We start from the raw sequence: 26,920 nt of genomic DNA on the forward strand, positions 1-26,920 counted from the left end.
CCCTGTGGAATCATCATCACCCTCAAGTTAGGGGACATCTCTGTCACGCTCAGAAGTTTCCTTGTTCCCTTAGGGATTCCCCTTTCCTACTACTTCTGACACTCTGTCCTTCCTGCTCCCCACCCCCATACTCAAATAACGATTTGCTTCCTGTCACTATAGTTTGTTGGCATTTTTAGAGTTAGATATAAATGGAATCTAATAGGATGTTTTCTTTTTCCCTCTGGTTTCTTCCAGCCAGTACCTTTTTTTCTTGAGATTCATTTAAATGACTCAGTAGTTAAGAGCACTGGCTGCTCTTGCAGAGGACCTGAATTCAATTCTCTGCACCCACATGGCAGCTAACAACCATCTATAGCTTCAGTCCCAGGGAATCTGACACCCTTTTCTGGCCTCTGTGGCCATTGCATGCACAGGTGCACTTACATGCAAGCAAGCTAAACACACACTTTAAAAAATACATTTTTTAAAAAAGCTGGGTTGTGGGCTGGAGAGATGGCTCAGTGGTTAGTTAAGAGCACTGTCTGCTCTTGCAGAAGACCTGAGTTCAATTCCAAGCACCCACTTGGTGGCTAATAACTGACCATAACTCCAGTTCCAGGGGATCCAACACCTTGTTCTGACCTCCACTGGCATTGCATGATACAGGTGCATTTACATGCATGCAGGCAACACACTCATACACATAGAATAAAAGTAATAAAATATTTGAAAAAAAACTGGGCTGTACATTAATAGCATATTGCCGTTTATCATTGAGTGATAATCCATGGAATGGATGTTGTAGAATTTATCTATCTGTTCATCTGTTCATGGACATTTGGGTAGTTTTCAATATAGAGCTATTATGAAGTTACTGAAAGAGTACTTGCATTTCAGGCCTGTGTGTGGGCATGTTTGTCCCATTCCCTTGGGTAAAGACTTAATGGTAGAATAACTTAGTTGCATTTGGCAAGTGCCTATTTAATTTTTCTTGTTGGTCACAGGACTTCATATATTTCAGACTGGCCTCAAACTTGCTATGTAGCTGAGAATAACCTTGAACTTCTTCTAAAAAATGTAATTATTGTGTTTGTGTGCATGATGGGGGGAGCATATGTGTCATGCCATGTATGTGGAGCTTGTTCCCTCTTTCCTCTTTTATATGGGTTCCAGAACTAGGTTTTGAGCAGCAAGGACCTTGACCTGTTAAGCTATCTCACTAACCACAGACCTTAAATTGATCCTCCTGTTTCTACCTCCTGAATGCTGGGATTCCAGGTGTGTACCACCACAACTGATTTATGCTGTGCTAGAAATTGAACCCAGGGCTTTACACATGCTAGGCAAGCACTTTACCAACTGAATATGCTTCACTTTAAAATTAAAAAAATATTTTTGTACACGTACCCACATGTATGCTCCAGTGCTCACATAGAGCTCAGAGGACAACTTGCAGGAATTGATTCTCTCCTTCTACCATTTGGGTCCTGGGGATTGGACTCAGGTCTTCAGGCTTGGTGACAAGCTCTTTTACCTGCTGAGCAACCTCACTGGCCTTGTTTAACTTGATTTTTTTTCATTTATTGCTGTGTGTGTGTGTGTGTGTGTGTGTGTGTGTATGTGTGTGTGTGTGCAGGCACATGTACCATGGTATGCACGTGAAGGTCAGAGAACAACTTCTGGGAGTTGGTTCTTTTCTTCTACTGTGTGTTTCAGGGATTGGATGTAGGTGCTCAGGCTTGCATGGTAAGTGCTCTTTTTTTTTTTTTTTTCTTTTGAGACAGGGTCTTCCTGTAGCCCCAACTGGCCTGGAACTCACTATGTAGACCAGGCTGGCCTTGACCTTACAGAGACCTGCTTGCCTCTGCCTCCCAAGAGCCAGGATTAAAGGCGTGTGCTACCATGCCTGGCTTGCTATGGCAAGTGCTTTTATCCTCTGAGCTATTTCTCCAGCCCTGAGTGTTTAACTTTTAAATAAATGCCCGAATGCTTTCCAAAATGGTTATATGGTTTTATATTTTCACCAGCAGTGTGTGAGAGTCCGAGCATTCTGATTTCTGCATATCTTCACCAACACTTATTATTTTTGGCCATTCCAATAGATGTGTAGGTATCTCATTATAGTTTTAATTTGTATTTCCCTAATGATGAGTCATATTGAACATTTTTTTCCTGGGCTTTTTAAAATGCTGTCTAATGTGAAATTTGGTGAAGTGTTTGTTTAAATTTTTACCCATTATATTTTATTGGATTGTTTTCTTTTTATTTATTTACTTATTTATTTTTATTTTATGTATATGTATGTATTGCCTGCATGTAGGTAAGTGCACCTGTGTCGTGCAGTGCCCCAGGAGGTCAGAAGAGGCTGTTGGATCCCCTGGAACTGGAGTTACAGAGAGTTGTTAGCTGCTCTGTGGGTGCTGAGATTCGAACCTGGGCCTTCTGCAGGAACAACCAGTGGTTCTTAACCGCTGAGCCATCTCCCCAGCTCCTAAAGGGATTTGAACCCAGATCTTCTGCAAGAACAACCAGTGTTTTTAACTGCTGAGCCGTCTCTCCAGCCCCTGGATTGTTTTCTTATTGTTGATTTTTGAAAGTTCTTTATATATTCTAGACTCTCTAATGTTATCTCAGCCTGTCTGTTGCAGATAACAAACCCTGCCCTGGGCTGGCTTCACCAGCAAGAGTTCCTGTCACAAACAAGACATTTGGGGTGGGTGGGTTTTAGGTGAGCCAGGGCTTTGCATCCATGGAAAGGTCTCCTTCTAGTCTGGTAGTGATGTGCCACAGTAGACACACAGTATCTGGAAGAAGGTGGGTGATGTCTCTGATACTTCCTTCTGAAGAGCAAGGAGGTTGGGGGGAGGTATTGTCCCAGCAATCTTCCCTCTCTAGATGCCTCAATGGCCGCTTGGCCATTCTCTACCCAGTCCCTGGTAAGGGGAATAGAACCATGTGACCAAACTGAGCCAGTGAAGGCAACATGAAAACCATCTGGACAGCTTTAGAAACAAACCCTGTCACCACCAGGTATGTTGGCACTTGCTTGTAATCCCAGCACTCAGGGGCAGGGATATGGGCTGAGGCAAGAGGATTTTGAGTTTAAGGCCATCTTGGGCTACATAGTGAGTAAAGTACCATCCTGGGCTACATACTGAGTTCCTGTCTCCCAAAACCAAGGGCTAGGGATATAGCTTAGTGGTAGAGCTTTTGTCAAGCAATGTACTAGGTTCTGGGTTCAATCCTCAGTCCCACAAAAACAAACAACCTTCCAAATCTTCCTCTGCCTGGACTCTACCTCAGAGCTTCTCCATTCATTGGTCTGAATGAGATATGGATGCCAGTTCCTTAGGTGATGTGCAGCCAGGGTGGCTCATCTGTGCCATCTTGAACCAGGACAGATGCTGGAGAGTCAGCCACCAGGTTCATCAGAGTCTTGCTGACAAGTGTGACTTGGACAAATCACTGACTATGGCTATCTCCTGCAGTTCCTGGGAAGACTGAATGAGCCCAAAGATGCAGGCAGGCTTTCTGCTCTGTAGGTCACTGACACCTGAGGGACAGCTTCTTAGCCCCTCATTCAGCTCCCTTCTTGCCAGGAACAATCAGGAGAAAGATTTTTCTTGAACTCAGTTCCTGTCATTAAACCAAGGAAGAGAAGAGAAAAGCAGCAGACTGGGAAGCCATAAGCAATCACTGGGCTTTCTTCTTCTTGGAAGGCGTGGGTTTGAATGATATGCTATAAATGGTTTATGCAAACGAGCTGGAGGTTCTCTTCCCACTCCTGCTTTAATCAGGAGAACCTGGGAAAGAGCTTGGTGCAAGGCATTCAGTGTTTCCTCCTTGTGGTCCTGCAGTGGACTGGGTGGAGGAGACTCCTCTGCTGCCTGCAGGAAAGATGGTCAGATAAGGCTGTGCCTTCCGCATCCTCAGTGTGCAAGGGCATATCTGGATGCTTAGCTTTTGGATCATTGTAAGGGAGCACAGGCTGGGCCTATGAAAGTATCAAGGGAATGATGAGGGGGAGGCACTCCTTGGACTGACAGGCAGTAGGCCAAATAATCTGTCACCTTTGTGTCTCATTGAGTTCACAATGGCCACAATAGGAATGGAGGATAAGAGGGTGAATGCTAGACTACAGCGTGGAGGCTAGACAAGAGACAGACAAGTCAAAGCCAGGACCATGAGCTGTCAGCCCTAGCCTCTCTTCTTCCCTTTTTTTTCTTTTCTTCCCTCCTGCATTAAATATTCTTGTAGCACTAACGGAGTATCACCATGTTAGATACTGGGCACCCAGGTTTCTCCCAGTATGGGGAAGGGTGTCTACTTATTGTCTCTGTGTGAACAAAGGGCTGGGGCCTGCCTTGGATATGGAACTCTACCTTGGATAGCTACTTCTGCCTTGAGGCTTTAGGATGATCTCAGAATGGTGGGATGAAGGTAAGGTAGGAGGTTTGGAGTGACCAGTGTGGGGAAGGGTGTACTAGGTAGACGGACAGTGTTCAGAGTCACAGACCTTTGAGATGTGGCCTTGCTTTAGGACATTCGTGACTCATATAAATGGAATAGTTGAAAGTGAGGCCAAACTTATGGGTTGAGGCCAGTTCAGGGAGTACTGAATGCTCCCAAAGGGATCAAGTTTATCCTGTGGAATCACCAGGGGCTCTGGCAGGCAGAAAGACCAGCCAGTTAGCCCTAAGGAGGGGGCAGAATAATTGTCTAAATCAGGATGATGTTGGTGGCCTGAACTGTAGGAGGAGCTGGAAGATGGGAGTAGTTGGTGGATTTGAAAGTGATACAAGGACCACTGCGGTAAGCCAGGCACAGAACCTTGGGAGACCCTGTTTGGGGTCAGAAAGACTGAAAAGTGATGAAAGTGATGAAACCCTGAGTATGCTGGCCCATCTTTGGCTTTCCTCTAGACCTTAGTAGAAATGATGATGATGGTTTGGATGACTGTGATTTAGATACTCCAGGAATTAATTTTTTTGGTACTAAGGTTTGAACCTAAGGTCTCTTGCCCATAAGGCACTGAAGTGCTCTACCAATGAACTACATCCCTAGCCATGCTTTTCGTTTTTCTTATTTTATTTCCTGTCTTATCCTCTGAATAGCTGGGATTACTGGGTTGCACCACCAGGCCTGGCTCTTCAGAAATATGAAAAAGTTTTTTTTTAATTATTTTTATATTAGATGCATGAGTGTTTTGCCTGCATGCATGTAAGTGTACCACATGTGTGCAGTGCCCACAGAGGCCAGAAGAGGGCATCACATCCCCAGGAACTGGAGTTACAGATGCTTGTTAGCTGTCATCTGGGTGCTGGGAACTGAACCCAGGTCCTCTGTAAGAGCAGGAATTGCTCTTAACCTCTGTGACCCTTCTCTCGTCAGAAATCCTTGATTGCCTCAGTTCCAATGAGCCTCCCCTCCCCTGCTTGCGGTTCAGACCTAAAGATGAATTAGTACAATGCCTCTGTTCTATGTCCCTGAGAGGGGATTGGATGCCCAAGGTTACACAGTGAATTGTGGCAGGTGATATCAGAACTAGTAAAAATGGACCTCTTAGTAAAGTCTAATTTAAAAAGCCCACCTCCCTTAATTGGCCTTGAAAATAAAGAACTTTCTTTGAAATGGATGTGATTTGGCTAAACAGAAACAGACTGGGAGGAATGGGGCAGTTTAATTAATTAGCTAATTTTTTTTTTTTTCTTTTGGTCTTTTTGAGACAGGGTCTCCTTATAGCTCCAGCCGTCCTGGAACTCATTGTTTAGACCAGGCTGGCCTTGAACTCACTGAGATCCTCCTGCCTCTGCCTCCTGAGTGCTGGGATTAAAGGTGTGCACTACCACACCCAGCCTCTAATTAATTAATTTTTATTTTATGTGGTATGTTTTGCTTGCATGTATGTAAGTGTACTACGTGTGTAGAAACCCATGGAGGCCAGAAGAGGACATTGGATCCTTTGGAACTGCGATTATGGGTGGCTGGTAGCTGCCATATGGGTGCTGGGATCTGAACTCAGGTCCTTTGTAAGAGTGGCCAGTGCTCTTAACTGCAGAGCCATCTCTCCAACTTCCAATGGGGCAGTATAGAGAGACGGGGCTTCCTAGGAAAAGGTCCAAGCTCTTATTTGTCTGTTACTGAGGCCTAGGCAGGAGCTTCAATAAGACCCTTCCTGGAGCTCTACCCTGTGGGAAGAAGGAGCCATGGAGTCATTGAAAGGGGTGCCTTATCTGGGTCTCTCAATACCTAAGCCCTGGTGCTGGGCTTTCTAGACCTATCCAAGCCCTGGCCATATTTTGTCCCTGCCTCAGTGCCTGCAAGGATCCCCAGAGTTCTGCCTCCCAGAGGATTTATCCACTAAAGGTAAGGCTGGAAAGTCCACCCTTTGCAGTGTAGGGGCTGGGTGGCAGGTCTGGCTTGCTTAACTCTGGGCTCTGGAGCTGGAGGCAGGAAAGGAGAGAAGATAGGATAGGAGGAACTAAGTCATCCTCAGGCATCTTGAGGGAGGAGCCTGAGGGCTGTGACTGCTGAGGTAAGGAAGGCATAACAATGGAAAGTATATGTTGGAAGAGGGAACCACCCTTTGGGGGTTCTTCTTGGGATAGGAGGATCACTGTCCTGACAGTTACCTTTGGTGGGCCTCTTCTGAGCCTTGGCTGGTGGGGGAAACATTGGGCCAGTCACATGCACTTGATTCCCAGGTCATTAAGGACTATGAACCTTTGTTTGAAGGGTTGTGGGGTGTAAGGCACCTGAAGTTTGGTCACCTAAGACTAGGGCCGTAGTGTATGAAACAGAGTTCCTTGATGGGCTCAATGGGAATGAAGCCACTAGGGTCTCCTGAGAAGTTCCTTGGACCCCATGACTCACAGATGTCTCTGTGCCTGGAGTTCTCCCTTTGGGCCTGCAGCAGGCATGGCTGAGATCCTCTGTACTCTAGGTCATAGCTCCTGGGAGATGGACAGCAGATGGACCCCATGTGCTCCGGAAGTACAGAAGTTGCTGTTTAGAAGCCAAGCTGAGACCCTGCTTCTTACAGGGTCATGCTACCCCCTTGTTATCCTGCATATTTTTAGGTTTGTGCTTCAGGGCCTGGGAGAAAGCTAGTGTCCCTGCATTGATCCACACTCCATCCTTGGACTGTGTATTGTACCCAAGTTCCAAGACAAGGTGGGCCAGAGCCTAGCTGGGGTAAAGCCTGAAGGGGCACAGGTGGATGGGCGTTAGGTGTCCTGGTGGGGCAGGACAATGGATGTGGGCATGCCACAGCCGAAGACTGTGGCCTTCACCCTGTGCCCTTGCTGCGTGCTCCCACCATACAGCTTATTTAACTGAAAGCGGCGATTCTGAGGCTGTACTTGTGCTGTTGGCAAAGCTCTGGGCAAGAAATTGGGGTTAGGTGCCCAGCTCTGACACTTTGTGGCTTTGGCAATTCCCCAATTCTCATCTGTCTCATCTGTTTTCTCATCTGTCAAGAGGGACAGGCAGGCAGCTGTTGCAGATACAGTGAGATTTTAGTGACAGGGTTTTGTAGCTTTTCAGAGCTGTTGTTATTCACAGAGGACACGCTGTGGGGTCAAGTTCTTGGGCGCTGATGTCAGCAGATGCATGTCCAAATCCTAGCTTAGTGCAGAAGTATTCAATGTCTCCAAGCCTCAGTGTCTTCATTGAGGTTGTGCATTCCCAGTGCTGTCCTTGCATTCTGGGGCTCATGATAGATGTTTCAAGATGCCAGCAGCAGATACAATTTTCTTAGTTGATTTGTGTTCTAGTTTACTTGTCTTGTTGCTGTGACAAAATACCTTACATAAGCAACTTAAGAAAGGAAGGGTTTATTTTGGCTTACAGTTCCTGGGGGTAAATCCATCAGGGCAGGGAAGGTGTGGCGGCAGGAGCAAGAGGCAGATAGGCACATTGGGTCAACAGTCAGGAATCAGAGAGAGAGACAAATGCCTGTGTTCTTTATTATCCAGTCCAACACCCCAGCCCATGGAATGGTATCACCCACATTTAGGGTGGGTCTTCCTACCTCAATTAATGTCATCAAGAAAATCCCTCACAGACATGCTCAGAGATTTGTTTCCATGGTGATTCTAAATCCCATTAAGTTGACAATTTAAGATTAGCCATCACAGATATTCACTTGTCTTGAGTCCTTCTTTATTTTTGTATGAGGAAAGACTCCTCCCAGCCTATTAAGGGTATAAAAGTCCTTCAGGGGAGCCCCCATGGGATGGGGAGACAGCAAGACCCAGTGGGGCTACAGAGCTAAAGCATCTCAAGTAGCTGGTAGCGATGCTCTGGGAAGATGGACATGAGTTCAAATCCTGCTCCTACCATGGCCCACCCTGTGCCCCTATTTCCTTATCAGTGAGGTGACATGATAGGGCCTTTGTGTCAAGTTCTTGAATGAAGGTCCATCTAGACCACCTCCTAGGGCTCCCGGGTTGTTCTGAGTACACTGCTTTGAGGACCTCCTATAGCCCTGGCAGATAGGTACTGTCATTCTCAGCCTTATTTTTTCAGAAGAGAAAATAGATACCTGAGATTTGATACCAGATAATCTGATCCACTCAAGGTTCTACTCTTAATACCTCCTGTTCTGAGAGGCTCCTGGTGCAGACTCTTAAGTGGTAGCAGCAAGTGGTATTGGAGACTGTTGGCATCTCTTCTGTTGGGAGTGCCCAATCCTGGGTGGTCCTCTATTGTATCTGCTGATGCCCATTGTTTGAGTGTAAAAATTGGAGGGGGAGGGCCCACAGTGTACAGGACAAAGTAGAAGCCTGCCTCAGCTGGCCCTGGGCTTTCCTGTGCTCTGTGAACCAGATTTTGGAGTGATGGGAAACAGGACAGAGCCAGAGGACACAAACAGCTCAGAGGAAGGCACATGGGCTGCAGGAGGCCCAGAGGTTCCCTCCTCCTTACTTTGAGGTGACTTTAGCCGTGTAGAGGCCTGGCATTAGAAAGGGTGGACCTTGGGAGCCTTAGCTGAGCTACAGGATCTGAAACTGTGTGTGTGTGCGCGTGCGTGTGTGCAGGGAGGGAGGGACTGGGGGAAGGTTCTCCCTACAGAGGAGGGCTTTGTCCTCCCAACACAGGCTGCCAGCTTTTCTCATAATCTAGCAGGCCCAGCAGGGATCAGTTGAGTGCATTTCTGCGTCTCTGATGCATGAGGCTTGCCTTGTTCCAGCACATATGTCCTATCTCCTACGTCACTCTGGGTTTCCTCGCTGCTTCTCCCCTTCTCATGAATGTCTCATTGTCTTTCTTTCCTTACTGTCCCCAGCAAGGTTATGCTATAGTGACAAATCTTATGAATTCGGACCGTTGTGATTTATCTCTTGTGAGTGGGACAATGACTGACTTCCAGTTTAAAATCCATTCTGCTCTGATCAAAAAGAGTCCTAACCAGGTGACAAGGGGCAGTGCTTATTCTCCTTAATTAGCTGATCCAGCTGTTCCCCAGCCCACTGACATGGTGTTTGCATATATAGCAGGTATTCATCAACACACAGGTAGAACTTAGAGCAGTGCCTGATGCAGGGTACACAGGGCTGAGTAAATGTGACTGGAGATGGCACTTGCTAAAGCAGCTTCTCCATCTCTCCGGCTGGAGGAACACAGTCTGTGCTTTCACTTGGCATCCCAAGTCACTTCTTTCCCTGGTTGGGGCATCATTCTTTCAGTTTGCACCTACATTCCTGACATCTGGACAGTTGACAGGCAGCGTGCCTTGCAGACATTGTGCTGTTTGTTCCTGGTAAGCACCTCTGCCATGTTATGTCCCTGTTAGAGGAGGGATCACGGAGGTTCAGAGAAGTCCAGTGGCTTGTCCAGTCACATAATGGCAGAGTTGGTTTGTGTGACTGCAAGACCAGAGCTCCCACTCTCCACCTGTTTAGGGTGGGGACATCCATCCACTCGTCCAGGCCAGTGATAAAGATCTTTTCACAGGGAAATGTTTGCTTCCAGCTGGGGGATCTGTTAGTGTGGGCTGTGGCTGGCACACTCTGTCCTGAGAATAAAAACCTGGGTGCCTCCTTGTTTGGATCCTTTCTGCCTGGCATGGATGGTGGACCCTCTGTTTAATCCAGACTAGTCAGGCCCCCTCTGATGCTTGGAACTGGGGAGCATGAGCAGATGTATTTGTGTCTTAGAGGGTCCCAGAAAGGGCTGCTGAAAATGGGAGGAGTCGGGAGGGGTATCCAGCTCCAGGTTGTTTTCTCAGATTCCCTTTCGGTCTCCACCCTCTCGTCTGCACCTGTTGTGTTCCCATCATCTCGGGTGGCTGGCAGCTGTCACTGCTAGGGCACCTGTGCCAGCCCAGAGGACAAGCTCTGGTCGCCATTGCTCCGATTTCTCTGCAGTGCTCAGCATACAGTCTCTCCCAGCGTCTGTCTCTGTTTGCCTGTCTGTATGCCTGTGTCTGCCTCTCCATCACTCTAATTCAGACTCCTGGTAGCAGCCTGTTTTTGTCCTGGGTCTTGGCTTGGAGGAAGTTTAGGGATAGGGTTCCTTTCTCTCCATTGTCCAGTTCCATGCTCAGCCTAACAGGTCAGGGTAGGGAGGATGGCCCTGGCAGATCAGCCTTAAACCCTAAATACCAGGTGACTCATCAGCTCAATCAAATTATCCTTTGTTCTTGATGGAAATAAAACCCACAAACACTGTAACAACCAGGAACTGCCTCAGAGCTCCTCCCCAGCAGACCACTTCCCCTTTCTGACCTCTCCACATGCCAGCCATTTCCCTTGCCTCATAAAAGACAGGGCACCCACCCCTCCTTCAGCCAGTTTCTTCTTTTCTATTTTATCTATACCTTCTGTGCCTTTACCACACTAAGCATAACACCAGAAGACATCAATCCCGAGTTTATGTCCTCACCCACTGCACAAGCTTGAGAACCTTCACACTTTACTGATCTTCCTTTGCTACCTCTGTAAGATGGGCATAGGACTCCTCCACAAGCCTTAAGGCAGGGGCTGAACCCAATGTCCTCTGGAGAGGACACTTTCACTTAGCAACTCAGAGCCTGTACTTCTATTTTAAAAATTATGTGTATGAGTGTTTTGCCTGCACATAAGTGTACCACTTGCATGCAATGCCCATGGAGACCAGAAGAAGGCATCATTTCTCCTGGAACTAGAGTTACGGATGGTTGTTAGCCACCTTGTGGGTGCTAGGAACCAAACTTGGGTCTTCTCTGAGAGCAGTCAGTGCTCTTACCACTGAGCCATCTCTCCAGTCCCTCAAAGCCTGTACTTCTGATGGTGAATTAATGTTTCCTTCTGCAGCCACTGGCTCTGCCTTTATTTACAGCTCTTCCAGGGCAGGATTAGACTGAGGAGGAGGTACCAGGCTATGGGAAATATGGATGAGAAAGGACTTGGTGAAGAAAGAGTTGAACTGGGCAGCCTGCCATGGAAGCCATGGGGTGCCCAAAGGAGAGGCTGCCAGGTGGGGTGATGCAGCCAGGTGGCTGTGGAAGGGGGGGTGGTCCTCTTTTTTCTTTATGATTCTTTGAGTTAAATTTATTCTTTACTGGGGCTGGAGAGATGGCTCAGCGGTTAAGAACACTGGTTGTTCTTGCAGAAGACCGGAATCCCAGCACCCACATGGCAGCTAACAACTGTCCAACTCCAGTTCCAGGGGATCCGACCGCCTCTTCTGACCTCCACGGGCATTGCATGACATGGATGCACTTACTTACATGCAGGCAATACACGAATACACATAAAATAAAAAAAAATAAATAAAAATTAAAAAAAATTCATTCTTTACTCTTTTAATTTTTTATTTTACTGTTACTATTTATTATTTTGGGGTTTTTTTTGAGACAAGGTCTCCCTGTTGCCTACAAATATGAGTTTGGGGGCATCCACTAGAGAAGCCTACCAATGGCCACATCCCTGAGGAAAAATGACTCCCTGAGAGGAGGGTCTTGAAAGCTACATGGTAAAGAGAACCAAGGGATCTTGGCGGGGGAGGGGGGGGTCCCAAGATGGGACCAGAGGGCCGTCACCACTCTCTAGGGAATTGAGAGAACTTCTGAAACTCAGAATGGGTTGGATCAGGCCAGGGTGCCTTGAGGATACACATAGCTCTGACTCCTCCCTGCAGGCTCAAGGTAGTCAGTCCTTGCTGACACCCAGATGGATTGACTTTTCTCGAAGATGGGGTTGCCAGCACCTATTTGTGCTACCTGTATGCAGATGAAATGTCCAGTTTATGCCTGTCAGTCTCGTTGACTTTCATTTGGGATTTGTCCCTGGGATGTCACCCTCTGACCACTGGAAAATGACTGTACTCTGCCACTTAGCGTCTAAGTGTGAAGCCCAGTTCCTTTTGCCTTCAGTAGAACCTCTTTGAGCCTCAGTTTTATAGCCTGCAGAGTTGAACTCCTGAAGGGATGCTATAGAATTGGCTGAGGTTACGTGTGTAAAATCCTTAGCCCCTGCCTAGTGCATGGTGTGTGTTGAGCTAGCGGAAACTCCGATTATGTCTTCTGTGGTTTGCCTGCAGACTTATGTATTAGTTATTCTTATTCTCCTTGTGGCTGAGACAAAATACTTGACAAGAAGTAACTTAATGAAGAAAGGATTTATTTTGGCTTACAGTTCAAGGGGGAAGCCCATTATGGTAGGAAGGCAAGGCGGCAGGTCACAATTTGCATCCATAGTCAGGAAGCAGAGGGTGGACAGGGAGTGGGACTGGGCTATAAAACCCTAAGGTCTGCTCCCAATGGCTCTACTTCCTCCAATGAGGCTTCACCTCCTTAAAGGTTCTACAACCTTCTAGAACAATATGCCCAGGTGGAGACCAAATGTCCAAACACATGCACCTATGGAGGGTGTTTCATACTCAAACCACCAGTTGCTGTTCGTTCCTCTTTCACAGCCTTTGCAAAGCGTGGCTGCAGAGATGTTGAGCTACTTAGCCAAGGCCTGTAGAACCCCTTCCTTGATGGTAGCATAGCTTATACCTTGGTCTGTAATTGTTTTCTGATCCCATTGTTTCCTGATCTGGTCTACCTGCCCTATGACTTCTGAGGGTTTAGGGTTGAGTCTTGCTTGCTGGTGGATCGATGATGATGCACAGGGAATGCTTGCCGAATGAATGGATGGTATAGGCTGCTGCTTTTCTCATCCCTTTTAGTAACAGAATCCTTTGGTTAAATGGAGTCTTGTGTAGCACTCCAATGAACAAAACCTAGTAGGGATGCATTTCTAGGTCCAGACTGAAGAAGGGGTGCTGCCTTCCCTGCAGGAGCCCAAACTCTGCTCTGGGGAACTACTAAAAGCATTGACACTTCGTTTTGAAAATAGGGCAGTGGGTTGTGGGAAATAAGACCCAGGTAGAAAAAACCCTTTGGTATGTGGCACTGAGAAGGCCCTGGAGCCATCTAATTCTCCATTTTTTTCCTCCTCCTCCTCTTCCTCATCCTCCTCCTCCTCTTCCTCCTCCTCCTTCTCATCTTCCTCTTCCTCCTCATCGTTCTCCTCCTTGTCCTCCTTGTCCTCTTCTTCCTCACCCTCAAATTCATGTTCTTCTGGTCACCGTCTCCTGAGTGCTGGACTTAAGGTGTGTGCCACCACACCTGGCCTCTATTTCATTTTTATCACTGCCCAACTGAAAGATTCCTCAGCCCCCTGAGCTCTGACCTGCCCTGTCCCTCCCTGCTGGGTTGTCTCATGATTATTGCTCCACAAGTCTGTTTCTGGAAACGATGACTTCTATTCCGTCATGAGCTGTTTTCTAAGTGCCTCCTCTATAGGCATGATGCTAGGCCCAAGGGGAGTGAGGGCAGGCCAGGTGCTGGCTGGACCCTGCCGGATGCCACTGCTTTCTGCCCTGATGCCTCTCGTCTCCTCCCATGCATGCCCCACACCAGATGGCAGAGTGACCTTTTGGAAATGTGTGGCTGGTCTTGCTGCCTCCCTGATGAAGCCTGTCAGGGTTCCCTGTTGCTCTCAGAGAAACAGCCTGGTTCTTCTTCACTGCTCCCTGAGGCCCTTCTGTCATTTCCCTGGCCTGGGTAGGCTTGCCAACAGCAAATTTCCCTAGGCCATTCTTACTGACCCTCGTCTGTCCATACCAGCCTTGCTCCTTAAATGTGCTGGGATCCCTTCAGCCCCAGAACATTTGCACTTATGTGCTTAATCTCTGGATCACTCCCTTCCTTGACTCACCTCAACAGCATGTAGACATGAACCTGCAGATTTTGCCTTCCTGGTTGCTTTTTCAGGAAAACCTATCCAAGCCTCCTAGAGCCTGGCTCCTTTGTTTCAGAACACTTTTCTAGGGGTGTTGATGTTGTATTTTGGTTGGTGGCTACTTGAGAAATGTCTGTTTCCCCCAGATTCTCAAGAGCCAGGGCCTACCTGTTATGGAGCATCTCTTGTCCCCAGTGTGTAGGTTAGTTTCTGGTATGTAGTAGATGCTTGATAAGGGCTGAGGTGAATTAAGTTGTTTTTTTTAAATTATTTTTTTAATAACTACATAATTAGAAGAAGCATTTCATTACAACAGCATTGACATAGTCAATAACAATTTCCAGAGTGAAGATGCATCTCTTTCAAAGTTGGCTATAAATTTTTAGGTTTACAGTTGAATTAATACATATTTTATTTATTATTTTATGTTAGTATTTTGCCTGCATGTATATAAGTGCAATTGTGCCATGCAATGCCTGTGGAGATCAGAAGAGGGCATCAGATCCCCTGGAACTGGAGTTACAAATGGTTGTTAGCCATCATGTGGGTGCTGGGAATCAAACCTGGGTCTTTCTGCAAGAGCAGCCAGTACTCTTAACTACTGAGCCATCTCTCCAGCCCCTGAATTAAGTTGTTAACCTGCATCCAGGAAAAGCTGGGACATACAGACTAGGCCTTGGATAGGCCATTGCTGATTCTGTGTAGGACAGAATAAGATAAAGGTTAGGAGAGGCATAGCTCTGGGGCTCAGGGGAGAGATATGCTCCAAGAATGGGGCATAACATTCCCAGACAAACCTCCTGGAAGAGGTTTTCACAGCTTTGGGTGGGCTGGAAGGGAGCATTCCCAGTCGGGAGGAGGCAGGAGCCAGTGTGATAGGGAGACTGTTGTTGGGGTTCTGAGTCATGGGAAGACCAGGCTGCCAGGTGGAAGAGGTTGGGAAGTCAAGGTCCAACCAGGTGTATTAAAAGGCAGGCAGCAGGGGGTGAGTTGGAGGGGCTGGAAAGATGACTCAGAGGTTAAGAGCACTTATGGCTCTTGAAGAGGACAGGGGTTCAGTTCCTAGTATCCACATGATAGCTAACAACCTCCTAAACTCCAGTTCCAGAGGATCCAATGCCCTGTTCTGGCCTCTGTGGGCATTGCATAAACGTAGTGCATTCACACACATGCAGGCAATACACTCATATACATAAAATAAAGAATAAAAATGTAAAAGGCAGACAGGGAGGTAGGGGATGGCTCAGTGGATAAAGTGCTTGCTATGCAAGCATGAAGACAGAGTTTGGATTCCCAGAACCCATGTAAAATCCAGACAGGTTTGGTGGCCACCTGTAATCCCAGAAGTCAGGACGCATAGACAGGATCCTTGTAGCAAGCTGGTAGCTAGACTAGCTGATCAGTGAGCTCTGGGTCCAACTGAAAGACCTTGTCTCAATAAAAAAAAAGTGGCGAGCGATTGAAGAAGATACTCAGTGTCAATTGTGGGTCTCTACATGCACATATAGACATGTATACCTGCACACACTCATGTGCCCATACACATGTGAACACACATGCACACATACATACACATGCAATAAAAAAGCGGGCAGGGTAAGAGGCTGACACCACTGCCACAGGAACAGCCTCTACAATAGCTCCTTTTTTTGCCATAGTTTCATCTGTAAAATGGGTATAAAGCAAAGCCCATCTCCTGGGCTTATCTAGAAGATGGAGCAAGTTTGTGTGTGTAACCAAGCTTGTGTGTAACCAAACTCCACGTCCTGTAATTATGATGACCGTGAAGGAGTGGTCAGATGCCTCGGCCATCTTCCCCTAACAGAAGGGCCTGAGAGAGTATGTGTATATATATATATATATATAATATATATATGTGTGTGTGTGTGTGTATGTGTATCTGTATATGTGTGTTGTGTATACATGACTAGATGTAGCCATGAGTAAATGTGTCAGCAAAGGTGCTGCCTTGCATAGAATTCAGAGTCACATCTTTGGGCACTCCCACCCAGGGCCTGCCCAGTCCTCTGGCTGCTGACTCCAGTTGGGTTCCAGTGTCTTGTATTCTGTCCTTCCCCCATACTCTGACTGTTGGTGTGTATGGATGGTGCAGGCAGCAGTAGTGTCCTGAGCTGAGCTGTAGTCTCAGGGTCAGTCAAGTGCCTCACAGTGCCCACACCTGTGTTCTATTGGATATGGAGCAGTCCCATGCCTGGGTTCCACTGGCTATGGAGAAGTCCCCTACCTGGATCCTATTGGATATAGAGTACCCCCCACCCTCAGCTTTTCCCCCTGGCTCTTCTCCAGCCCCTGCTCCTGCTCTTCCACTCACATCTTCCCCTGGGAACACAGATTTGTCCCCCTGAGACCTGGGAGGTGGGATGTGTCCTCTTGTCCTGGGAAGGAAGAGGACTCTGTTCTGAGGAGAGTGGGATGAACAGCAAGATTGTCTCATAGACCTGGGCTCTACTCTGACATGCTGGGGATCCTCAGGCAAGTCCTTCAGCCTCTCAGAACATCTACCTTGTTTTCTGTAAAATGGGTATAATAATAGATCCTGCTTCCCAAAATAACGATCAGCTAGAGCACACAGCACTCCATGAGCTGTGAACCCTCAGTGCATGGTTCTGCTATCTTGAGGGTAATTTGGGTTTCCTTAGGGTTAGCGAGTCTGCCTTCCCAGCCTTACTTGTCCCCTCTATCTGCAACTTATTTTTCCCCAGGTTTAGGGTGCCAGGTTAGGTGCTTTAAGATTCTTCCAGAAGTGGTGTGAGTCTGTAGAATGTGTGTAGTGAGTTGTGCAGCTATCATGTGTCTGCAGGGCAGGAGGTGGCTAAATGGCCCAAATGGCAGTGCTTAATGTATGTGAGTGTGTGTCTGTGGGGATGCGGCATGATACAGACATACAGTGCTGGTCTGTGTGGCTGTGCAGATGTGTGTACATGCATGTGGTTAAAGGGATAGTTGGCATGGGGTAAAAGCCTTGATTATGGCACCAAACTACCTAGGTCTGCACCCCAGGCCTGCTACCTTCTAGATGACTTAGCTCTCTCTGCCTCAGTCTTCTGGCCTTGGAGAGCATACTAGTGGTACCTGTTGACCATAGCAGTGATATAGCCTCATAGGTCAGCCTGGGGCGACTCCATGAATCCTTGCAAAATGATTGTAACAGTTTATGAAAGAAGACTGAAGTGGCATGGGCTCTTTGCTCCTAAGCTCCCTAGTGTGACTGTGGACCCCCTGAGAGCAGGGATAGAGTCGATTTTGCTCCCATCCACCTTAACTTTACCCCTTATCTGCATGGAGTGTGATGTGTGATGGCCCCTGAAGAATCAGTGGCTGTTGGCCTGGGCAATTACGAAGGGGTGTGTGTGTGTGTGTGTGTGTGTGTGTGTGTCTGTATGACCACATTCAGGAGATAGTATATGTGCGTGTGTGTGTGTGTGTGCATGTCTGTGTGTGGTGTGTGTTCAGCTGGGGCATCTCCAGTGCTTTCTGGAGCTTAGCTATTTCAGGAAGCTTCCAGTCTCCTCCTCCTTATGTAAATAAACATGACAGATCCCATCGCCTGTACCAGCTCAGAGGTGGGGGAGGCTCCCAGTGGGTGGGAGCTGGGAGGCAGCAAGCATAACCAGGGGGTGTGCGTGCGTGCGTGTGTGTGGCCGGCTGTCGGGGCGGGCGTGTGCATGCGGGAGGGAGCACGTGGGGGTGCAGGAGGGGCCACTCAGCCCTGCCATGCCGGCTGGCCAAGGAGGAGGACGGGGGAGGAGGAGGGGAGCTGGCGGCCAGGGCTGCGCGGTGACGAGGCTGGCCGGCCAAACGGAGGTGGCTAAGCTGCCCGCAGCCTGAGATGGGGGGACAGATCACACGGAGCACCCTCCACGGTAAGGCCCCAGTTGATGTCTGGGGGTCCATCCACAGCCTGGGGACCACCTTGGAGCCTGAAGTGGAGGGGCACTGAAACAGCGGGTTTAGTCATCTCTCTGCCTTGTCACTTCTTGGTGGGTTCTGAGGCTGTGTATGGGGTGCTTTTGGGTGATTGACACTGTGGTTGGGGATGCAAGGAGGTCTGGGGAAAGCTGGAAGGTCAAACAGCTGAGTCTCACAGCAAAGTGGCCTTGTCCTCTTATGGGGGTATGGAACAGTCTCCAAGTAGGATGAGAGTGAGGTCTTTCCTGGGTATCCCTAGCCTACCTCTCCTTGGGCATGGGGCAGATCACATTTAGACAACTGGGGGAACTGCTGATGGTGGGCTCTGGAGGGGGTCAGAGAGAAATGTGTGGATACCCTGTGTGCGACTGTGATTGTGAGTATGTGTTGAAGGTATCTGCGGGTGTGTACCCGGGCCGGCTTGTGCTTAAGCACACAGGTGTGCTAATTACAGCCCCCACAGATCCTGACCTGGTTCTCCAACTGTGCACTCTGCAGAAGAGGTTAAGGAACTTCTGACAGACCCACAAAGCAGGGAGGTGGAGGAGTAGGAGGGAGAAGGGCTGGTTGACTTACAGTTTGCTGGGCTCCTGCTTGCTTGGACTTCGGTCTTCTTGACTGCCAGACTCTTGTGCTTGTGGTCTTGGGAGCAACATGGCTGATGTGGCAGCAGACCCAAAAGGGGAAGCCTTCCTGGGAACAGGGACTGAGCCCCTCTACAGATGGGCCAATGCCAGGGGGCGTCCTCCACCTTACCACACCGTCCTGCAAAGCAGGACAGTAGGAGGTGAATAGCCTCCATCTGCTGAGTCTACTGGACACTCAGGGGCCTGGGAGAGGCCCAGGCAGAAAGGAGGGCAGTGGCAGGAGTCACTCTAAAGCCACAGCTGGGCCTGGTGACCAGGTGGCTGCCCCTTCCAGGTGCTGGATATTGGGACAGTAATTTCTAATTTAAAAAGGAAAGGTGTGGGGCTGGAGAGATGGCTCAGCGGTTAAGAGCACTAACTGCTCTTGCAGAGGACCCGGGTTTGATTCCCAGCACCCACATGGTGGCTATGAACCATCCTTAACTCCAGTTCCAGGGGAATCTGAAGCCCTCTTCTGACCTCTGAGGCATTGCACGACACAGGTGCACTCACATACATGCAGGCAATACACTCATACACATAAAATAATAAATAAAATATTTTTTAAAAATCTCACTAGTTTAAAAAAAAAAAGGAAAGGTTTGGAAAGATATAGGAAATGCAAAGCATTGATTGTTTCCAAAGGAAATGAATTTTGTCCTGGGCCTGGAGGGCCAAGTTGACAGATGGAAGGCCCTGGAAGACACATAATCTGGAGTCAGCTGGGACAGTGTCAGGGACCTGGGCCTTGGCCTGAGACCTGGGCCTGACTTCCCTGCTTGTGACCAGAGCTCACTGGTCAGCAGGGCCTGTTGGCAGAGGGTCTGGAACCAGCTGACATTTTCCACTGGGGTCAGACCTGGGCAGGCTTGAGGCATGGGCAAGACAGGCCCTTGGAGAACGTGGCTACTGTCCTCCAGCTCCCTTGGAACATAGGCTCCACAGGAACACATGGGCCCAAGACCTGCTGAGCTCATGATGACATGAGTTGTGATGAGGACAGGGCCCGGCTGTATCTCAGTTTTCTCATCTGTCAATGGGGCTAACAATAGCAGCTCTCATGTGGTTACTGTGAAGATTGCATGCTGGGTTGTGGTAGGTGAGTGCTAACCAAATGCCCCAATGACTGTACCCTTTCCCCATGCCAAATCAGGCTTCTCCTAAGACGACTCTGGCCACTGCTGCAACTGACAGCATATGAGTAGTGGTGTGTCTGTGTCTAACAGCACCTAGTGAAACCCTGCCTATATGTCCTCATACATCCATACCCATGTGTGCCTGCCTGTCCTGTATACTGGCTGCCTGTGACTCTGGTTCTGTCTCCTTCTGGAAGGGGAGCAGAACGTAGACTCTGGCTGCTTCCTAGGGGTGCTCTTACCCCGTATGTGTCCCTTGGGCACCTAAAAGACAGTCAGATGGCTCTTGATTGCATTTTCATTGTGATCTTGGGCTTTTGGGTTATTTCAAGCCCAAAGATTTTGGATTGTTGGATAACACTGAGTGAGGGGAGGTGGCAGGGGCTGACCTGCTCTCTGTGAAGGGTTTTATCTACTGCATATGCATGAGATCATGTTTTTTGTGTCTGTGTTTTTGGTGTCTACAGATTGCATAGCTGTGTTTTGAGTATTTGTGTGCCTGTGTGAATAGAGGGGATTGTGTAGTGTCCTTCATATGAACAGCCACATGGGTGGTGCACTCTGTGTTGGTGACATGTCTCTGTATGTATGTGTGTGGTAGGTTGGTAAAGAGGAGCCCAGCTCTTCTTGGAGCAGCCTGTCAGGGTGGAATGAATTCCCACTTGGGAAATGGTATCTGCAGTTACATGCTTGATTTCCTCCCCTGGGCAGGTTTCCAGAGCTGTTCCTTCTGTCAGTCTGAGTGAGAGGGGCAGACTGTTAGGGTTTGGGGAGCAGCAAGTCCAACATGGAGGCAGCAGGACGCTGGGAGGCCTCCCCTCCCTCCTTTCTTTCCTCTTCCCCTCACTTCCTCTTCCATCTTCCTTCCGTGTTCCCCCAAGTCAGAGAATAAACCCCTCCCTTGAGAGATAGGTAGGTCACCTCTAGCTTGGTCTTTAGACTACACATAATTAAGCATTAGCGGATGCTAGGGTTCAGGGACCTGAAAGATTAGTCCCCACTCCTTGTCACAGAAGGAGGATGACAGGGAAAATGGGAAATGGCTAGCTAAGGTTACAAAGCTAGTGTCTCATAGACAAGGTCCATAGGACATGTGGCCTTGTCTCATTGGACTGACTCCTCATGTTTCCTTCTTGGGTCCCTTAATCCTCAGAGCTGCAGCAGGGGCAGAGGCCTCCCATGGCCTTATGTGTCCTGAGATTAACACAGAGGAGCTGTGGGGGTGGAGGATTTAGGCAGAGGTGAGCTTCCAGAGCTCAGAGGTAGGTGATCTGGGGAGCCACTTGAGCCTGCAGGCTCAGGGAGGCTCAGTAGCAGGCTAATCCTGCATAACTCAGCCTTCAGTTGGCACCAGCAAGGGGCTTGGTCAGTAGAGAAAGAGAGGAGTGCAGGGCACAGGCCTGAGTTGGAGTTGAAGTGGATGTGGAAGTGTTAGGGAACCGAGAAGAGATGAGGCTGAGCTGGGTAGTTGGGTGATGAGGCCAGGCAAGCTGTAGATGGAAGGGGAGGCAGTGTCCTGGGAGAGAGCTAGGTGCTGCGCCATTTTTGTTGGCTGGCACCTGATGGCCTGCTTTTCATCTGCCTAAGTCTGCCCAGGGATTGGGGTGGTAAGGTCTGCTCACAGAGTTGACATAAAGATCAAGATGGCTGATGTGGGGTTCTGTGGGCAACATACCATGGCACACGGAGTGAGCATCTGTGAAGGTTTCATGGAGGGTCCATATTGTGCTTGCCTGCATGTACCCAGCTGCCCTGACACCCTCAGTCCTGCTAGACCCTCAGGATAACGTTCTCTGGGTGTTCATGTCTGTAGTTTTGCATGCCCACCAGCTGCCTGAAAGTGAATAGTTGGGTCCAGCCCATACTGGAAGGGAAGGGCACATGTAAGGCATGAAGTATGGTAGATGGATAGGGGTTACCAGGGCCAAGGTAGAGGTGCCTATACCCACCTTTCAGGAAGGGAGCATGGGGCAGGCTGGATATGATGGACCTCTGATGTAGGGACTGGTAGACAGGAGAGAATCAACCCTCATGGACTCCTTTCTCTTTCTCTAGTAACCAAGAGGGAAGTGGTCATTTTTGTGTGTGCAAGTGGGTATGGATCTGTATAAGGGGGACTGAGGGTGACATTGTGTAGGGCAGGGACTGATGTGAGCCATGCCTTCCTTTGTTGTCCGAGGCCTGGCTTTGGGGTGGCCTTGGGAGGACAGGGCCAGTGACAGCAGGCTGAGTCATCTGGAAAGTCCCTTGTGGAACCTTGAGGTAGAACAGGAAGGAGAAGAGAAGGATTAGTCCTCCCAGGTGAGAATATGAGAGGTACAACTGCTGCACATCTGGCTGTCAGGAACATTAGAATGAGATGTCACCATGAGCGAGTGTGAGAGGACAGGAGGCTCAGCTTGGAGATGATTTGTCTATGGCGATTTTGCCATTTCCAGCCACACTCCTTTCCTTACCACATCGTCCTGGGTCCTGTACATACTCAAGACCTGCTGTATACATGGCCAAGTGTTCTGGGGAGATGATGGAGGTGCTGGCCAGATGATAGGAGTCATAACAGCAAGAGTGTACAGGACTGAGAGCTCACGAGAGATCAGCTCTGGTAGAGTGGAAGGCAGGAGAGGGGCTGAGCAGGCTGACTGGCTTGCTGGGGCCAAGTGAGGAGCCTCTGTAGTATGACAGGCTGAGTTCAGAGCTCAGCTATGTGACCTTGGCAAGTCATTAGTTCTCAGAGCCTGATCCCTTATCTATGAAACAGGACTGTCAATATGGTATTGTTTGTTGCTGCATAACAAATTACCCCCATACTTTTGTGCTTAGAACTGTAAATGTTTAAGCATCTCACAGTGTCTGTGGTCTGGAATCCTGGCATACTTTCACTGGGGGTCTAAGGTTGCAATCAGTTGGCTGGGACTGCAGCCTCATCCGAAGGCTTTCCTGGAGGGGAGCCATCACCAAGATTACTCACGATTACTGGCAGTCCTTGGTCCTCCCCACATCTGCTTACATCATGGTAGCTGGCCTTCCCAGAGGGAATAATTCCAGAGGGACCAGAGGGAGAAGCAAGATGGAAGTGACAGTCTTTCTATAAGTCAGTCTTGGGAGTGTGTTTTAGTTTGTTTCTCCATTGCTGTGACAAAATACTCTGACCAATACCAACTTAGGGAGGAAAGGGTTTATTTAGCTTATATGTCCCAGGTCACAGTTCATCAGGGAGCCCAAGGTAGGAACTCAGGGCAGGAACCTGGAGGCAGGAGCTGAGGCACAGGCTATGGAGGAACTCTGCTTACTGGCTTGTTCCCCTGGCCCATGCTCAACTTATTTTCTTATACAACATAGGCCTCCCTGCCTAGGGGTGGCACCACCCATGGTGTGCTGGGCCCTCCTACATCACTCAATCAAGATGTCCCACAGACATGACCACAGGCCATTCCAATGGAGGCAATTTACCCATTGAGGCTTCCTCAACCCAGGTGTGTCAGGTTGACAACTAAAGCTATCCAGCACAATTGACCCCTTGTCAACTTAATACACAAACACATCACTGTTAAACCACAACCTTTCCATTTCTTGTCCCCAAGATACGATGGTAACAATATCACAACATAAGACAGTACAGCTTAAAAGTCCCACGGTCCTTAAAAAATCTAAACACTTAAAAGTCCATAGTCTCCTCAATCTTATCTAAAGGAATATTGGCAACTGATTGTTGCTAGATGAGGAACAGCTGATCTTCCTAAAACAAGGAACTCTAGATAGGCTGACTAGATTCAGCAGAGGGACAAGCACTGGGGAATGGCTGGGGGCACTGACAACACAGTGGACAGTAACACAGATGACAGAGTATATGGGCTCCAGTGGGGGGTTGGGGGAGGCTATGAGAGGGTGCCATTTGGAATTCAGATATATAGATGAATAAGATTGTTTGGGATGTTCTGTATGAAATACACAAAAAAATCAATAAATTAAAAAAATGAGTTATATTTGAGGGAAAAAAAGTCCATAGTTTCTTTTAAAAGTCTCTTAAATGGGCTCCTGTAAAATCCAAAACAAGTACTGTCTTTTTTCAAAAAGGAAGAATTGGGCACACCTAAGCAAAACCTAAGTCCAGCAAAGTAGCTCAAGGCAAAAAATCTGGGATTCACTCACAATCTTTTGGCTGACTCTACCATCCATAACATACACAACTCATCTCACAGACCCAGGTCAGCTCCATTCCACATCTGCTGCTGCCCTTGGTGGTCGTTTCATGGTCCTGACATCTCCAAAAAGCTTGAGTCTCCACTGAAACTGAGGTTGTACTTTCACCAATGGCCTTTCCTGGTCTCTCAGAGTGCCAAGCCTCAGCTACTCTCTGTGATCCCTTCACACTTTCAATACCAGAAATATGCAGGAGACTCTTACACATTATCAAATCCTGCTTCCAGCTTGAGATGGAGGCTTGGGTCCCCTATGGACCATAGCTTCTGTGCTGACCCTGAGGAAATACTTCCCAGAAGATTTTGCCACAGTGGTGCTGGTCTTTTGTTACAGCTGATTTTTCAGCCCCAGCTAACCAGCATCAGTTGTCCCAGTAAAGCAAAGTTTTCACTTCAGTGGTTCTGGTCTCTTCTTAATCACAGCTGATTCTTCAGCCCCAGCTGATGAGAAGCCATAGATTCTCAATTCAAACTGTTCCACAAACAGCCCTGATAGCCTCTGCTTCCCTTTGAAGCTTTATAAGCCAGACCTTCATTGTCTTCAACTCCTTCAGCATAACTGTTCCAAGCTCCACAGCAACAAATTCTAAGCATTAAATAATGACTTTCCCAGCCTCAAGTTCTGAATGCTTCCACAATCCTCCTAAAAACACCAAGGTCAGGTCTGTCACAGCAATGCCCATCTCTCTGGTACCAATTTCTGTTCTAGTTTGTTTCTCCATTGCTATGACAAAACACTCTGACCAATACCTCCCCTTTCCTTGGGGAGGAAAGGGTTTATTTAGCTTATATCTCCCGGTTCACAGTTCATCAGGGAGCCCAAGGTAGGAACTCAGGGCAGGAACCTGGAGGCAGGAGCTGGAGCACAGGACATGGAGGACTGCTGCTTACTGGCTTGCTCCCCTGGCCCATGCTCAACCTCTTTTCTTATACAACACAGGCCCACCTGCCCAGGAGTGGCACCATCCACAGTGGGTGGGCTGGGCCCTTCCACATCACTCAATAATCAAGAAGATGCCCCACAGACATGGCCACAGACCAGTCCAATGGAGGCAATTCCCCAGTTGAGGCTCCCGCTACCCAGGTGTGTCAAGTTGACAACTAAAACTATCCAGCGCAGAGTGATATTTCATTATTGCAGCCATCTTCTATTCTAAAAGTCCACACTGAAGGGGAAGGGCAGGAAGTGGTGGATGGAGGTCCTCTTGGGCCAAGGTCAGTAGAGGTACCTCCCACAGATACACACCTTGCAGTGCTCAGGAGGCAGCGACAGGTTGGATAGGAAGGGAATGTAGCACAGAACTGATATGTAAGGATCAACCCTCATGGATCGCCTGGCTTTCCCTTTTCTCCTACCAGCAAGTTGTGGGGCTGTTGAAGGTTCTTGAGCCTTGTAGGTATGTAGTGTGGAATCTTGGCACTGGTCAGGAAAAGAAGTGTTTCCCTTCATTTTTCTGCTGTCTCCACTGGTCACCAGAAATGGCAACACACAAAGTGGGTTCTCAGAGGGAGAATCACACACTGGCAGTTCCTTTAAAGGCTTTACTTGAGCACCTGCTGTGTACTCTGAGCTGGACATTGAACAGGATGATGGCCTGCCCTTAGGAGGTTCCCAGTCCTTCAGTGGGACAGACAGTGAACCCTGAAGCCGTTCTTAGCCAGGAAGTTGCTCTGCAGAAGGCAGAGTGATTTGAGAGACTCTTTTCTCAGCTCTTGGCGGGGGGGGGGGGGGGGGGGGGGGATGGTTACACCCAGAACCACTGAGTGAAGAAGAGTGGAAGGGAGGCAGTGTGCACAGCAGAAGCCACAGGGGCCACCCAGACTTGCAAAGTCCTGTTTGGTGAGGGGTACTCCGCTTGGGGGTTCATAGGTCCCTAGAAGTCCATAGCAGGGCACTTAAAGTTGCCTGGAAGTCAGAGAGACTTCTGGAAGAGCTTGAGGTAGGCCGGATGAGCAAGAAAAGGGCAGGTGCATGGCGGGCAGGGGAAAGGAAAGGTTTGAAACAGAGAAGTGGGGTGAACCATGCCTGGAGGTAAGAGCAGTCAGAGGAAGTAGAAATCTTCAAGGAAGTCACTTCTGCTTGTGCCCAGCTGGACAGTCATCCCTGTCGCCTGTAAACAACAACAGCAACAACAAAAAAAGCCTTATGTTGGAGTCAGATGTTAAAATTAGCAAAATTGGGGCTGGAGAGATTGCTCAATGATTAAGAGCACTGGCTGCTTTTGCAGAGGACCTGGGTTTGATTCCCAGCACCCACGTGGCAGCTAACAACCATCTGTAACTCCAGTTCTATGGGAATCCAATGCCCTCTTCTGACCTCCATGGGCATTGTGTACTGGTACACTTATACACATGCAGGCAATATACTCATACACGTAAAATAAAAATAATGAATAAAATATTTAAAAATTTTTTTCAAAGTTGTTTTATATCAATGCCTCACTAGTCCTTACAGTGGCCTGGAGAACTGAGCAAGGCAGCTTTGATGAGCCTTCCTCCTCTTTTTTTATCTATACATTTTAAATTTAATTATGTATATATGTGGGGGGGGAGCTTACACATGAGTACAAGTGCCCAAGGAGGCCAGAGGCATCAGATCCCCCTGAAATGGGAGTTATAGTTGGTTGTGAGTCTCCTGAAGTGGGTGTTGGGAACTAAACTCAGGTCCTTTGCAAGAGCAGTAAGCATTCTCAACCCCTGAGCCATTTCTCCAGCACCAAGAGATTCCTTTTATAAAGAACTCAATGTCGCCGGGCGTGGTGGTGCATGCCTTTAATCCCAGCACTTGGGAGGCAGAGGCAGGTGGATCTTTGTGAGTTTGAGGCCAGCCT

The 26,920-nt window shown here is 48.4% G+C and overlaps 1 protein-coding gene across 2 annotated transcripts in view; it reads left to right on the top strand.

Moving 5' to 3' along the window:
* The window catches only part of Neurl1 (neuralized E3 ubiquitin protein ligase 1), a 93,631-nt gene that overhangs the window by 38,602 nt on the left and 28,109 nt on the right, over nt 1-26,920 (top strand). Inside the window, exon 1 of one of the 2 annotated variants that reach the window (XM_008845690.3) lies at nt 17,832-18,082. The exons of the other annotated variant lie outside the window; for it this stretch is intronic. Within the exon in view, the coding sequence (XP_008843912.1) occupies nt 18,049-18,082 (34 nt within the window). The 5' untranslated portion in view covers nt 17,832-18,048. Of the gene's footprint in view, nt 1-17,831; nt 18,083-26,920 lie in introns of those variants that run through there. 2 annotated transcript variants of the gene reach the window in all.

Source organism: Nannospalax galili, unplaced genomic scaffold, assembly GCF_000622305.1.
Source record: "Nannospalax galili isolate Female #2095 unplaced genomic scaffold, S.galili_v1.0 scaffold161, whole genome shotgun sequence".
NCBI lineage: Eukaryota > Metazoa > Chordata > Mammalia > Rodentia > Spalacidae > Nannospalax > Nannospalax galili.